Source organism: Suillus clintonianus (assembly GCF_016758775.1).
Source record: "Suillus clintonianus strain FC179 chromosome Unknown DEU56scaffold_72, whole genome shotgun sequence".
Classification (NCBI taxonomy): Eukaryota; Fungi; Basidiomycota; class Agaricomycetes; order Boletales; family Suillaceae; genus Suillus; species Suillus clintonianus.
The window spans coordinates 1,430-14,049 of NW_024539296.1; the positions used below are offsets into that span (position 1 = coordinate 1,430).

The window sequence follows — 12,620 nt, forward strand, 5'->3', positions numbered from 1 at the left end:
AGACGAAATGTCTGATGTAATGATGGATGGTTGATGCCTCGCGCTGATTTTCCCAGGCACGAGGCTGATTGGCATTGGCCGTAAAGTCATTTCTGGCCCGTTTTTTATAGAGTTTTGAATTTCATTTATTTTCAATTGGTCTGAGTAAGTCAGAGGGTTACTTAGAAATCTCTGACGCATCAAATGCTCGGCTTGGAGCACATTTTCAATTTCCTGAGTAATATGATTGGAATTTCCCGGGGATGGATTACTAATTTTAATTTCGTCCAAATCCGGTGATTCTTCGATGATCTCATAGAACATGCTAGATTCTCGCAAGTTTCCGATCCATGTAGCCGGTTCAAAATCCCAATTTGGGTCATTCCCATCAGGTGTACACAGTAACTCGTACCTGACCTCCAAATTTAGCGGATCTTTGAATAGCAACCATGTGCCATCTTTCCTCTCATCAATAGACACATAATTACCACGCTGCCATGGTCGGCCTAATAATAAACTGAACGGCACGTGGTCTCCAACAAATAAATTCGCTTGTGTACTAACACCTCCACAGTTTAGTGGCACATTTTGTACAAGTCCGCGTAGTTTGCCTTCGCCGCCGTTCGCGTCATTCATAGATATAGACTTCGCGATGTCGATAGGTCTGTTGATAATGGTTTTCCAAATATGTTTATTCACAATATTTAATTGTGAACCGGTGTCAATAATCGCGTTGATGGCCTGGCCATCACATTGCATAGCTATTTTGATTAATAAACCACGCGTCTTTGTCCACACGGAGTGTGCTTCAATTTTCGAATCGTTTCCTAATGGCTTCGGCTTAATCGCGTTAGCCAGAATACCACTAAGTTCTCGGGAAGTTCCGAGGAGTTCTCCTACCTCCAATCGGATTGGTGTCTTAAGAACCGTCTCAAGAATTCGCTCTGGCTTTACTTTAGCCGATATATCTGAGACGCGTTGACGTGTCGCACCTCGCCGATCAGGGTTCAAGTTCGGTTTATAAGTGTTTTCCTTCACTTTGTCGTTCTTTTTCATTTCTTCGACGTCATCCATGATGATGTCATCGCTATCCCAGTCCTTGTCAATACTTTTGACTCGTTCCTTTACGATAGGCTGGGCTTGTTGATACTTTGGGACTGGAGTGGGTTCAGCGCTCTTAGCTTTAGGTTGGATGGGGTTCCTAGTTGACGTCTTCTTAGATACGCTTTCCTTTCCCTTGTTTTCATCCTTCCTTAGCGTCTGTCCTTGCTTGGGTGGAAACACCTTCTCATAGCGCTCTTTTCGTCCTTGAGTAGAGTTTCGCGTAGTCCTTTCAACTGGATACACGTGGTACTCATCCTCAGAGTCTTCGCTAGTCTCTTGGAGGTAAGTGTTCCTTCCAATTTCACTCTTGTCAGTCTCCGTCTGTGACTCGGTGTCATATTCTTCAATATACGCGGTAGATTTCTTACGTTTCACGCTTAACGCTGACGGTGCGTTTTGTTGACTTTGATCATCAATTTTGATGAAGTTAGACGTAGGCATTTTGTTCTCTCTGTTGAACGCCTCGACAATAGACTCCTCTGGCATTCTCCTAATTATTCTCCCATCGGGCCTAGCTACTTTGCCTCTCTCAGTTCTGGTGAGCTTACCGTCTGTCACAAGCTTTGTCAGCTGTGGACAGTTGGTCATGCTGTGCCCTGTCTCGCCGCATCCATAGCATTTTCGCTCTTGGAATGGTGTGTCAGGGGTAGAATAAAACCTAGAACCTGGATTGCCTCGGTATTGATAGTCCCCTCGGGTCGAACTAGTTCTGCCATCTGTAGTCGCATTGTTCCTAGCAGTTGTCCGGTTTTGCGAATAGACAAAGTTGTCTCGCTTCTTAGCTGGAGCAGCTACCAAGTCTTTAATCGTAGGGTCCATCCTAGTTGCTCTATAGTATAGCAACGCATAGTCTGGGTCCTCAAGTGAGATTGAACTCATTTGCTTGATAAGTCCCTCTATCTCGTCCAAAGGTTCCAAGGAGTTATTTCCCTTAGGATTAATACCTTTCTGATCTTGATAGGAACTTTTATCATTTTTAATTCCTTTAGACTTTACTTTCTTAGTCTCTTTCTTCTTCGTATGCTTTCTTTGGGTTTTGGAATTCTTACGAAAAAACTCCTGTTCAGATTCGCTTGATTCCGTGTCTGAGTCTTCGTCCGAAGATTCCTCACTCGATTTTTCGTCGTCTGTGCCTGAATCGATATCAGACACTAGTAAATCTGCATCGAACCTGTCTCGATGTAAAAGCTTCTCTGCAGTGATCGCAACTTTGTCAACTGGGAAGGCTAGCGTTAAATCTCTGTCTGGCTCGCTTGCCATAAGTCTGGACTCGATTTTAGTCCGGAGTTTTTTATTGATTCCCTCCCAGAAGTAACTGGCATATTCTTCGCTTGTAATTTTGCTAGCTTGCTGGAGCCAGCCTCCAATGCGGATAAATCCCCTTACGTACTTCTTCCAAGCCGTAAGACTAGAGATTCGCTTATCACGCATGATTTTCACATAAGAAATCAGATCCTTTCTCCTATATCGTTTAGTGTCCAGGTCTGCATCATAATACTTCAAAATGTCCGCCTTGAGCTTGCTCCAATCCGGAGTCCTGAAGCTCAATAATCCTTCGACGAATTCTGTGACATGGCGTGACATATACTGTGTGACAGATTCACACTTATCAGAGTCAGAGACTACATTATGATAGTCACATAACTTTTCGAAATGTTTCAGAAATCCTTTAACTTCTGAATAGCTCCCTTTGAATTTTGCCGGTGCCGCTTTGGTACCCGGGTTAGGCATTGTCAACACGGAGAGCGTCGTCATGTTGAAAACCTATACGATATGAATGATAGTAAACGATTTGGTGCTTCGAAGAAAATCCGATGTTTTATCAATTTTGCTCAAAGTCTTGACAATACGGTAGTTTCTTTTGCAAAGCCAAACAAATAAAGCCACCCTCGCGGTTGGGCTCCAGTGATGTCTTGTTACTTGAGGGTCTTATATAGAAGCGTGTAAAAATGCAGTGACAATCACAACTACACTTTCATAAGACTAAAAGTTGCCAGCTCCTCAAGTCCACGGTCAACGGATTTTTGTTACTTCTCGGTTGATAACGTGTCGTTCGTGGGTGGTCAAAGAGTAAACAAGTTACCTCTATTTGTTTGAAGAAACTATATAGAAATGCAACTGTGGATTTGTCGTGGATAGAAATATGATAGGTATGTTTCACCCTAGTAGGTCGTGTTTCAACCTATGAAAGTCTGTTTCAACTTTGTCGTGTTCTCCTGTTTCGTGTCTCTCTAACCGTAAAAGAGAGAGGTATTCGTTAAGTATGCGTGGAGCTTAGCTCAATAAAATAGTAATAGCAAGCAACCTAGTTAATCGTATAACTAGCAGTTACTTTGTTGAAATGATACTTGCACCCTCACTATGTCTTGCCTTAATCTCACTCTCAAATAGTGGGATAGGTTTAGAGTGGAAGTTTAACTTAAATTCGTACTTCACCGGCACTTTGACTATGTCTTGCCTTAATCTCACTCTCCAAATAGTGGGATAGGTTTAAAGTGGGAAGTTTCAATGTCTTCTAGGCACCAATGGCCTGCACTTATGTGTAAAGTGGGAAGCTATATTCACAGGGTGTAAAATGGGCTCCTTTTATACCTTTTTGGAGGCCAGATTACTAAGCATGATTCATCACATGGATTGGTAAGAATGTGCTTACAAACCATACCATTTGGTGTGCTGAGTCAGCTTGTTTACTAAATACATTATAAATACAGTGCTATCTTACAAAGCATGATAAATCAAAGGTATGAGTCATCTCATGGATTGGTAAGATTGTGCTTACAAACCAAGCCTTTTGGTGAGCTGAGTCATCCTGGTTACTAAGAAGATTATAAATACAGTTGCAAGTCTTACAAACCATGACGAATCAATGACAAAACATGATGAGTCAGGCTGAATCCTTACAAATCACCTTATTTCCCAGTCACATGACCTGATTACAAACATGATCAGTCAGCTAGTGAGAAAGTCTGATGAATAAGCCAAGAAAAATAGAAAGAAATGGAAGGTCACAGAACAAAATAGAAATACATAGAAATCCCCGTGGATGATACGAGAAATGAAACACGAGAAATGAGGCTTCAGAAAACAGACTGATGAATCAATGGAAAATGATAGAATCACTAGGTGATATGGTAGAGTACAGTTCATTATACCTTCCTTATCTTTTGTATAGCACACATGTCATGGTATGAACTGCATACCATGCATGACAGCGGGGTATCCCAACTCCACCCTCGAGTCGTTTCAAAATGGTGTATTCGTGTTGTACAGAAGATGAGTGGCTGGCGATGGGTTCGAGTTTTATCGCAACTGCGTCATCTTTGATGATATTTCGTGCGTGGTATACAACAGCTAAGCAGACCCAGGGTTCATGTTGAGTTTTGCAGTTGTAATCAGGTTGTGAACGATGTACCGTATGAACCAGATCCCACAACTTCTCCGAGTCTGAATCTACCGTCGACTTGTATTGGGACCTTATGATTCATGGTACGTGATAACTTGAGCCTTGAGGAGTACAAAAATCCAACAGGGAATCCAACAGGGAACAAGACTTAAAAATAAGATGTGATTCCATCAGCTTGAGCCGCCTTAAGCTGGCTTCAAGCCAGCTCGAGCCGCCATTCATGAATTTTGGCTTACAGTTGGTTTGTGGGACTCCGTGCAGCTAATGAACCAAACCAAACTATACATAAGTGGCCTAGCTCACTAGGATAATATAGAATTTTCGGCCGCGTGAAAAACACTAAGCACAGTGAATTGCGTGAACAAACTCGTAGCGTACTACAGAAAATCGTACTACTGTATCTACACCGATGATTTAAGGTTTAAGCCACTTCTCGGCTATTTCCGAGTCACGCTCGTCAATCTCTAAGTCCAACAGATAACCCAAACACTGACAAACCAGTGAACCCCAAGCCGGAGCGCGCCATAGCCGAACTGCGGTTATTGTTACAGTAACATGAAGCCCCTATCTTTTTCTGACCCTTCACCTCGTCACAACGTCACACCTTCACCTCTTCACGATTCACCATACTGCTTGACGCACTTCCTGATCCCCGCCGACCCTGACCTTCTGTGACAGAAGCTAGACGCTTCCATTTGGACCCTTGATCTATGGCCTCATGGCCTTACTTCCTTTTCCCTTGATATTCCCACAGAACCCTATCCCTGACCTCATGGCCTCCTGCCTGAGCCTGCCTTCCCGATATATCATTTCTTGACCATTGTACGATTACCAGACCTGCCCTGAACACTGAGATCCTTACCTATATATAGTCGATCCACTTGTACTATTATTCCTTAACTTGATTCTACTGGGTTTTACCTTGACTTGTATATTCTCTTGAGTTAACTCTCTTGAGTCTGATCACGAAACCTCTATACTCTTGGATCGCTATCCTCGAGTCCGATACATCTTCTCTTAGACCGTTTGTCTTTGAGTCGATACCGATCCCTCGTCTAGACTTAACCGTCGAACACGAAACCCTTCTTCGGCCGCTGCCTTAGAAGCTTACCTCCCCTTCTGTTCTGTCACAACCTGACGGCTTAGGCTACCAGGTATATTGATGTTCAACCAACATATGACGATAGCTTAGGACCGTTGTCCTTCGCTTACCCATCCCAGTCCGACTACGACCGTTGTCGTAACAGTTATACTATCCCATACCATCATTCCCTGTAATATGTCCACGGTTACTAATATGCAAAAAGTTCATAGCACTTTAACATCGTGCTTAAGTGACATTGAAAAAATTCAAGGATGCGCAGAGTACCTATAAGTGATGTTTTGTAAAAGTAGAATAAAAGATTTTGGAATATTGCAGCTGCAAGAGATGAAATAGTGGTGTTTTGAAACCTTCTCCCAACACAAATCATCCAGATCCCAAAGATCCTGCAAAGGTATTTGTAAAAATTTACCTAGAGCACAATGAACACCTTCTAGGGATGTCAGAAAACCAATTCGATAAAGGCTACTCTCTTGCGCTGAGGTGCTACAGTGGTAGAATCAACGACAAGTACAATAGCGTGACACAGGACAGGGGAGATGTGTAAGTAATTCAAACTCCTCCTCGGCATACAGGTATTGCCCCCCGTATTACCCGATGCCAGCATCCTGCGGAGAGCGAAAGTCGACTGTGCGGCTACTGTGCCGAGGTGTGACAGGACGTGACAAAATGTTGCAGATTAGAGAGTAGACCCTGAGTTTTATCGGGTTTGCTCCGACATCACACCACATCATCCTAAAAATCAGTAAAAATCAGATCCATGTAGAGGAGATACAAACTTATGACGGAGCAAATTTGCGAAAGAAAATGTGATGTTGCTGAGGAGCTACAAAAATTTTGCTGAAAATTTTGCATGTTATAGGGAATGATAGTAAGCAGGCTATCTCATTGAACGAAAAATTCAAACACAAGACTTCGAAGTTCATCTACCCCCCGTGAATTTTGTTGATATACTAGTTTGGAAAGAAAAGCCTCTGCGATCTAAGGACCCTGTTTTTATCCAGTCTTTCGAGTTCACGGGCACAAAAATTGCAGAGGTCCGCGCTTGGATCCAGGCACAACCTCCGGCCGTCCCTTAAGCTTCATACTCCAAAGCAACTTGAACTCCGACTCCTGCCCAGATGCACATCGGCACCTTAATTACTTCTTTATCCTCAATTGGTGAGTTCAATTTCTACCAGTCTCTTGGGGATATTTACAGAGACAACCGCTCGTAGCTTGGCTTCTTAACTTGCGTGGCTCAGATATCCCTTTCAGTACTCTGTTCTACGCCTACCTGTTCATTTCTCTTGATAGGGTTGTCCTATTCTTATATTCCGTCAAGCTTACCGACGAAGTGGAGGATCACCTACGTGCCCTCAACATCGAGCGGAAGGAATATAATGACATTTGGACCTTCCTCCGCCGACGAGAATGGGGCAAGGGCAAAATCCTTATCTTTCCAGAGACCTCCTACGCGGTCTCCTCAATGCTGACGCACTTCTGTTATACCGTCGTGCCATCCTTTATTGAGAACATCGAGACCATCAAGAGTAAACCCCGAATCACTTACGCGTCAGCGTAGGGTTAATGAACTTGTTCCCCAGAGCTGTGTCAGCAGTATGTCATTCCATCTGAAGTAGAGGATGGTATTCAAAGGGCTATTCACGCTCACCTGGAAAATGCCCCGCTTCGCCTACTCAACACCTCCACTGGGTGTTTATGTGATCGACAGGCACAGATAAATACCTTCAAGGGGAGCACAGAGTACAAGGAGCTTTTATCTTCATCGATGAAGCATTCGCGCCTCCGAACGGAGCTCATCAAAGATGCGGTGATAAAGTACTTCCAGTGGGCCATGCTATCGCATAGGTGGGAAAACAAGGAGCCGCTGCTGCATGACATCCAGGACAAGGTCGTGTACGATTTGGATCCAGTTGGAACTGTGGCGAAGCTGCAGACGTTCTGCAAAGTTGCCCGCGATGCTGGGTACTGCTGGGCATGGAGCGATACGTGTTGCATCGACCAGAATAATAATGTCGAGCTCCAGCGATCGGTGAACTCCATGTTTGTCTGGTATCGCCAGTCAGCTCTTACGATCGTCTACCTGTCGGATGTGCCGCCATCAGCGAAGTCTGGCGCACTCGCAAGAAGTGTTTGGAACACGCGAGGATGGACTGTTCAGGAATTCCTGGCACCCACAGTCGTTCTCTTCTATCAAGCAGATTGGACTCTATACCTCAACGACCGCTCTCCCAATCACAAGGACTCTGGCATAATTATGCGGGAGTTGGAACATTCAACAGGCATAAATGCACGAGCCCTCGTCGCCTTCCGTCCGGGCATGTCGGGTGCGCGAGAGAAGTTGCAATGGGCATCGACGCGTACCACGACATTGCAGGAAGACATCGCATATTCACTGTTTGGAATTTTTGGCATCCATCTACCTGTAATCTATGGCGAGACAAAGCAAAACGCGCTCGGTAGGCTATTACAGGAGATCGTGGCTCAGTCGGGTGATGTTACTGCCCTTGACTGGGCCGGAAAACCATCCGAATTCAATAGCTGTCTTCCAGCCGATATTACCTCGTACAAACCCCCACCATGCACGCGGCCATATATATCCGAAGACCAGATGCAGATATCAGTCTCGTTGCTGCGAAATACCGCTGTTGTAGAGCTTGCCTCGACATTGTATACTCGGCTTGACAACCTGACCGCTCCTCGTTTCGCGAACCGCAGGCTGCATCTGCCTTGCATCACATTTCCTGTTACAGAACTCAGACGGAGGCGAGGTCAAAATCGGGAGACGTGTTTTACTTACGATGCCAAGGCGGACGGGCTTGAAGACCTGCTGATCACCACGGAGGACAAGCTGATTCAATTCTCCCCAGCACGGCCCACTCAACAGACATTCTTATTTGTCCGTCCGTGGAATCATTACGACCTCGGGCTACCTGACTTTGCAGACGATGTGCGGAGCGTGGGCGATTGGTCCGAGTCTGAGTTTCTGTCAAATAGTTCGTTGGGCGGATACCCTGGAGAAGATGGGCCGGTTGATAGGGAGTCTCACTTGCGAGAATTGAGGTTGATCGTTCGCCTCGGACAACCTTTTGGCGCGCTTTTGCTGGCGCAGCAGCGCGGTGGGGAGTACAAGAGAATTGCGTCGAGTCGCAATATCATTGCACGGGTCAGGGACCTGGCTACTGTTCATAACATGATGAACGTCAAGACCCTAGAGATATTGTAATTGCATGTATTTTGGATGACAGATATCTGACGCGTTGTCGTTCATACCATGGCAGGACCTGTATGTTTTCAATTGTACCTTCTATCCGCATAGCTCATTTTTGTAGTTTCAGATACCCCTCTGGACCTTAGCCTCTGCAATTCACGGAAGCAAGCTGGGGATAGCCCACGCACGTCCCCATCATATAATGAGATGAAGAAAGGCCATGATTCGCGCCCTCGCTAGGGGTCCCACTCCAACGTTGTTTTGCGACTGTCTATCTCAATGAACGTAGTTAGTGTGTTGTTAGCAGCCGCTGGTATGCATCTAGGGATCCTTGAATTATTTGAATGGACACAGTTGTCAAGACTGCGTCTCAAAGGCGACACATGCATGCATGAACATTTGAACCCTGTTGCAAATGGATATCACTACGCTACGCCCTCGTTCGCCTGTAAGTTGACTGCGCCATACGATCTCGCCATGCCAACATGAACCGAATACGTGGCTGTGCTAGCGCAACAATGATGTCTTTTTCCTTCCGCCTTGACGATCGACGTTGAATTTTTCTTCTGCATCATACTTCGGATGATGGATAAGTCACCATGTGACGTTGGCTTCTATACCCCCCTTCGAAGTTCAGTTTCATTATCTTGGTCCGATACAGCGCCACTGCTAGCATAATTTCCAGGTAAGGCTCTGTCACTAACGTTAACTTTCCTAAGGCCTAGATCTCTGCGCAGGGGTGGCATGTACCTAGTGTACGTGCTCTTGGATACACTTGCCATTCTCTTATCTGTAGGTGACACGGTTTAAGCCAAAGAAGCGTTGGGAAGTGCGCCTGTATCTGGAATGTATCACTCCTTTCTCGAGGATGGGCGGGGAACTTGAATGACCGATCTGTTCTGCTTTCCTGCTTTTTTCCGTGCCAGAGAGCATGTTGTCAGACTTGGTGTCCATCTGTGTCGTTGTCGTCGTAGGCATACCGGATCTTCTTTACTGTACCGCCTTTGACGGGGTAAGTGAACAGAAGTAGAAGATTTTGTGCCATCTAAGACGATTGCCTAATTTGTCGCGTCCTTCCCCTGTTCATTTGGCAAGCAAATTAAATCTTATTTGTTCTTCTTCGACCTCAACTGCTCGCTCATCCTTTTCCACCAACTACATACTTGTTATCTTCCAAAACGCTCATTATCTACATTCTTTTCTTTCTTTTTCTTACCATGTCTCCAGTTTTCCTGTCTTCTAGCCCAAGTATTCCATCCACGCCGTTTTCTCTGACCTTGCAGGTCATCCCGCCCGCTCTTACGCTCATTCTGCCGCTAGTCTCGGCTGTCCTTCTGGCTCGTTCTTCACCTTTTAGTCGAAACAGACTCGTGTCAAACTTTCTTTTGGCGCTCAATACTGTCCTATCAGCTCTTGCTGGCGGGTTCGGCCTCGGAGCGTCACTAAACAATGGGCAGCTCCTTCAGCGCATTTCGAATGTCTCGCTAGCCTTGCATGTGTTTCTCTGTAAGCGTTCAATCAGCAGTTTAAATACGCTCGGTGCACTGATATCTCCTCAAGTATCCATGAGTTCGCTGTACGTATTGTTCGTGGCCACCACGCCAGCTTCCCTGGTCCCGCACCGCGCCTTTCGCTTCGTAGCGGTTATTGTAACAATATTCCTCGTCTTCGGTGAGTAATTTTTATTCATCCCCTTCGTCAAATTCGAATGGCGTCACAGAAACAATCGCTGCCTCAATTACAAGCACTCCTGCTTTGCTTTCACCCACGTTCGCTCTCATCTCACGAAGTCTTCAATTTCCCCTCGCTGTTGGAGTCTTCCTTGATATACGCTCCAATATCTACCGGAGCGCCGTTGCAGCTCCATTCACGAAAATATGCGAGAAAGATCGAGCAGGTCCCGAGGGCCCGACCATCTTGCCGAATAGATCTGGACGGGTCAGCTCACCTACTCCCGACACATGGCCTTTTCCAGGCTCACTGGCGCATACTGAGCCGACGAACAACCAGTCGTCGATCAAGAGTATAAAAGCGGTCGCAAATCTACCCCCGTCACTCACACTCACACACACAGACCAAGAAAATAGTGTGATGCCTGAGGAAGCGGTGGCGACCAGCTGGCATTGCAAGGAGATGCGTCTGCCCGTTACCATGTTAGCGGCGCTGGCAGCGGCTGTGGTGTGTGCTGCCTTGAAAATTGCTTCAGCAATTATTTCAGAAAATTCCTCGGCCGCTCTGCAAGCCCGCGATTCGCTGACAACATCTCCGTATTACGCGCAACCATCGGAAAGATTTGACGTAACGGTCGCCGCTGGAATTTTCATCGCTGACTCCGTCTGTTCGCTGGTCTGGGCGGTGGGAGTGGTCGCCAGCCTTTATCGTGAGCATATATTGCTTTGGTCGACGGTCCGTTTGATACAATTGGCTTATTTATTTTATTTTACAGTACTTCCGTCTGTAGTCAAGCAGACCTTGCCAACTTCTCTCAAACGTGCAGGAGACTCTTCGGTACCGCCGAGACCTTTGGAATTTACGGGTCATCGCACCCCAAAGCATTCGCTTTCACGAGGCATGTCTTCAGACTCGGCCTCCGATTTTCTCTCCATGAGGGATCCTTTCGCTTCCCCGCCTCCCCCGCCTCCTCCCACCGTCGGCCTTGGACTTGCCGATTTGAATCGTGTGCAATTCAGTGACGTGGCGGCTCAATATCGTTTTCCCGCGCCCAAAGCGAGGAAAGCAAAGAGAGGATGCAAGAGACGAATGGGAATGAGGGTGAGAGCATTGGAACACCAAGCCTCTGCACAAACTCTGCTCCCTTCTCGTCCCGTTCCAGCTTACATCATCGAGGGAGAGCGTGGTCTTGGAGATGAGGTCCTATTGGCCCAACTTCTATTGCAATCTCTGACGGCAGGCACTGAAGCGGAGGCGGAACCCAGCAGCCCGACGAGCGTAGCAGGGACGAGCCATGTGTTGTCTTTCCCTGAGCCTACCGCCCATATTGAGAGGCTGGGGTCGAGGTGGAGTGCTAGCACGGCGGCTCTGTCAGTGTCTACTGGCACTGCTTGGAGCGAGAAGAAATCGAGGGCTTCTACTAGCACTTCTGCCTCCGGGCTTGCGTGCGGGAGGAAGAGTTCGGAGGCGAGGAAGTCGACTGCTACAGGGATCTCGGCTTCATCCGTACCATCGACCTAGGCCTGGCCCTTTACATATGTTCGCGCTCACTAGTACTCCTTCCCTTGACTTCTCATTGTCCCTTACGGTTCTTAACTCCTTTTGAGTAGACTCGACGCCCATCCAACCTTCCGCGTTTACGAGCCACGCGGTCATCACTGTCCTTACTCGTCGTCACTGTATTTTGATCGGCCTCCAAACCTAGATGTTCTCGTCATCGCACTCAATTCTCTATTCGACTTTTGCATGGTATCACCTCAATTTCATCGCACCGTGTTGTACTCCACATCTTTCATCTTTCATCTTTTCATTTTTCCACGTTCCCCTTAACTTACTGCTCCTTTACTGTATGTAACACTGTACCCTTTCACGGTAGTGTCCCCCCCCCCACATGTTTTTGACTTTGTTGTCGGGTTTGTTCTAATTTTTCGCATGTTCAACGCATACGCACGGTTTTTTTTCGCGTACTTTTCCATGTTTTTTCGGGATGTAGTTGTTGGGTAGTGTACAGAATTTTGTACTTGGAAAGTCGAATCGCAGATCTCAGCCACTTGATTTGTATTATTGATGGTTTGCTTCCGCGGCCTGCTGATCATGGTAAAGTACATCCATGGAACTTTTTAGTGTACTTACTAAACTGCGCTCAC

The 12,620-nt window shown here is 46.3% G+C and overlaps 3 protein-coding genes across 3 annotated transcripts; all 3 read left to right on the forward strand.

Moving 5' to 3' along the window:
- Positions 1-5,820: 5,820 nt before the first annotated feature.
- Positions 5,821-6,667, forward strand: DEU56DRAFT_903219 (uncharacterized protein; the record flags this gene model as incomplete). The annotated part of the gene is made up of 4 exons (XM_041356628.1): positions 5,821-6,131; positions 6,164-6,237; positions 6,451-6,459; positions 6,546-6,667. The coding sequence occupies exons 1-4, from the start codon at positions 6,028-6,030 to the stop codon at positions 6,665-6,667; spliced, it is 309 nt and encodes a 102-aa protein (XP_041205317.1). The 5' UTR covers positions 5,821-6,027.
- A 24-nt stretch (positions 6,668-6,691) lies between these two features.
- Positions 6,692-7,515, forward strand: DEU56DRAFT_820211 (uncharacterized protein). The gene is made up of 2 exons (XM_041354064.1): positions 6,692-6,749; positions 6,806-7,515. Exons 1-2 carry the CDS (start codon positions 6,710-6,712, stop codon positions 7,150-7,152), a joined length of 387 nt encoding a protein of 128 aa, XP_041205318.1. The 5' UTR covers positions 6,692-6,709; the 3' UTR covers positions 7,153-7,515.
- Positions 7,516-11,130: 3,615 nt separating this feature from the next.
- DEU56DRAFT_820218 (uncharacterized protein) lies at positions 11,131-12,250 on the forward strand. Its single transcript, XM_041354065.1, has 2 exons — positions 11,131-11,182; positions 11,249-12,250. The coding sequence occupies exon 2, from the start codon at positions 11,374-11,376 to the stop codon at positions 11,992-11,994; it is 621 nt and encodes a 206-aa protein (XP_041205319.1). The 5' UTR covers positions 11,131-11,182; positions 11,249-11,373; the 3' UTR covers positions 11,995-12,250.
- The last annotated feature ends 370 nt before the right edge of the window (positions 12,251-12,620 follow it).